At 48.6% G+C, this 2,761-nt stretch overlaps 1 protein-coding gene across 1 annotated transcript in view; it reads right to left on the reverse strand.

Moving 5' to 3' along the window:
• Positions 1-2,761, reverse strand: part of CELA2B (chymotrypsin-like elastase family, member 2B) — a gene marked incomplete at its 5' end in the record, with an annotated part of 59,731 nt that overhangs the window by 53,187 nt on the left and 3,783 nt on the right. Inside the window, one exon of the mRNA XM_011993988.1 lies at positions 236-364. Coding sequence (XP_011849378.1) covers positions 236-364 — 129 coding nt within the window. The remainder of the gene's footprint in view (positions 1-235; positions 365-2,761) is intronic.

Below are 2,761 nucleotides of genomic sequence, written 5' to 3' on the forward strand. Positions count from 1 at the left end.
GCTTGACTGGCAGCAAACTCAGGTCACTCTGGCAGTCTTTGCTTCTCCCTCCCCAGGTCACATCCCCACCCCAGACATCTTTGGAGCTGGTTCCACATCTAAGAGGCCAGAGTTCCTTCCCCTTCCCTAAAGAAGAAGCAGAGGGCATGTGGTGGAGTTGAGACCCTTTCCTCTGTGAGACCCCCATGTGTTCCCTGACAACCTCACCCCCAAGTGCACCCAGACAGAAACGAACCCTTTGGAGGCATCGCTGGAGTCCCAGTCCGGATGCACCACAGTCTTAGAGACACTGACGGTCAGCGAGCCGGACTCTGCAGTGTAGAGGTTGTGCCGTCCCAGCGCCACGCGGTAGGTCCTGGAGTCGCTGGGAGAAAGGGGGCCCAGGGAAAGAGTCACCTCCAGAGGCCTGGCTTTGGACAGTGTTGGGATAGACCCAAGTAACTGGCTGCTGCATGAGCCACTAGGTGGGGCTTGGGCTTGGGGGATCTTTCCTCCCCTGGGACAATTAGTTAGTTATAATAGAGCCTAAAGTATATAACGTAAGAACTATGATCATATAATAATTGTTACTATACTAACTTTAAACTATAATATAAAATCAATGTTGTAATAACACAGACTCTGTAGGATTATGGAGGGAATGAGATGAATACAGAGAAAACAGGAGTCAGTTGCTCTCAAGGACATTTTTCCCACCTTTCATTTTCAGATGGGGAAACTGAAGCCCAGAGAGGTGTAACCTGGCCCGGAGTCCCATCGTTAGTGAGAAACCAGAACCAGAAGCCAGGACTCCTGACTGTAAGTCTCTATTAGTTTCCCCATCACCTCATAGAGCTTATTATAAATTAGATGGGAGAAGGGATCACTCCTGATAGGGAGTCACACGGACCCAGCAGAAGCTCTGGTGAGTTCCAGCTGTGATGAGCAGAAGTCACGGACAACGAAGAGGATAAGTGAACAATGTTGCAGAACCTCGTGGGCCTTTATAATTAGTCTATAATTCAGAATGAGCTTTCACTGGGCACTTACTAAGTGCCAGGCCCTTTAGTAAATCAACTCATTGAATTCACACTAAATTCTGTTACTCCATTGTTTTCTGCAGGTGATGGTATTGAAGCTTTGAGAAGTCAAGTTGTTCAAGGGAACCCAATTCCAGATCCAGAGGCCACATGTGGTTTCCCCAAGAGGGCAGAGATCAGGCCTTCCCCTTCTCCTCATCCTCCCTCAGTACCTGGCACAGGACACACCATCTATGCCGTGTGCTGACATTGATGGGCCAACACATTGAACCATTGATTGACTACAGCTTGTGTCTCAGCCAGGCTAGTGGTTATTTGCAAGATTCCTTTATGTAGCGTGGTTCAGGCCATTTGAGCCCCCAGCTCAGAAATGAGCACCGGCTGGTGAGCAGGCCAAGCGCCCAGGGAGTGGTAGTTACCTGATGCAGTGGGCGGCCGTCAGGACCCAGCTGTTGTTTATCAGGGTCCCTCCGCAGGTGTGGTACCAATTGCCATCAGAGGTGTATTGCAGGGAGGCCTGGGGAGAAACACAGGAGCTCTGTGGCTGTGGCTGAAAAAGCAGGGCCTCCCTGCACTCCAGTTTCCCAAGAACAGGGCTGAGACTAGGGTAAGGGGGAGTGAGGCACTCACCTCAGGTGCACAACTTAAGGGAACACACAAACCTCAGACATCACGATAAAAAACATGTTAATGCAATCTATATTAAAACCAATCAGGCCAGGCATGGTGGCTCATGCCTGTAATCCCAACACTTTGGGAGGCCAAGGAAGGAGGATCACTTGAGCCCAGGAGTTTGAGACAAGCCTGGGCAACGTGGCAAAACCCCGTCTGATAAGGTTTGACTGTGTCCCTACCCAAATCTCATCTTGAATTGTAGCATAATCCCCACGTGTCATGGGAGGGACCTGGTGGGAGATAATTGAATCGTAAGTGTGGTTACCCCCATGCTGTTTTCATGATAGTGAGTTCTCACATGATCTGATGGTTTTATAAGGGGCTTTCCCCCACTTTTGCTCGGCATTTCTCCCTGCTGCCGCTGTGTGAACAAGGATGTGTTTCCTTCCCCTTCTGCCCTGATTGTAAGTTTCCTGAGGCCTCCCCAGCCATGTTGAGCTGTGAGTCAATTAAACCTCTTTCCTTTATAAATTACCCAGTCTCAGGTATGTCTTTCTTAGCAGTGTGAGGAAGGATTAATACATTGTATCTACAAAAAAGCCCAAAATTAGCCACTGGGTGCGGTGGTGCATGCCTACAGTCCCAGCTACTCAGAAGGCTGAGGTGGGAGTATTGCTTGAGCCCAGGAGTTTGTGAAGCAGCCTGGGCACCATAGTGAGAACTTGACTCTACCCAAAAATTTTTAAAATAAAATAAAAATTAACTGGGAGTGGTGGTGCACACCTGTAGTCTCAGCTACTCAGGAGGCTGAGGTGGGAGGATTGCTTGATCTCAGAAAGTCTAGGTTGCAGTGAGCTGTGATTGCTCTGTACTCAGCGTGGGTGACATGGCAAGGGCATGTATCTGCTCTGCCCCCCCAACAAAAAGCAACAACAAAATTAACGCAAAAAATCTGGGATAGAAAAACAAAAAACATATAGACTATTAAAAAATAACTATTCTGCCTGGAGTGCTGCCTTATGCCTGTGATTGTAACACTTTGGGAGATAGAGGTTGGTGAATTCACCTGAGGTCAGGAGTTTGAGACCAGCCTGGCCAACATGGTGAAATCCCGTCTTTACTAAAAA

The sequence above is a fragment of the Mandrillus leucophaeus genome, unplaced genomic scaffold (assembly GCF_000951045.1).
Source record: "Mandrillus leucophaeus isolate KB7577 unplaced genomic scaffold, Mleu.le_1.0 Scaffold439, whole genome shotgun sequence".
Taxonomy (NCBI): Eukaryota; Metazoa; Chordata; class Mammalia; order Primates; family Cercopithecidae; genus Mandrillus; species Mandrillus leucophaeus.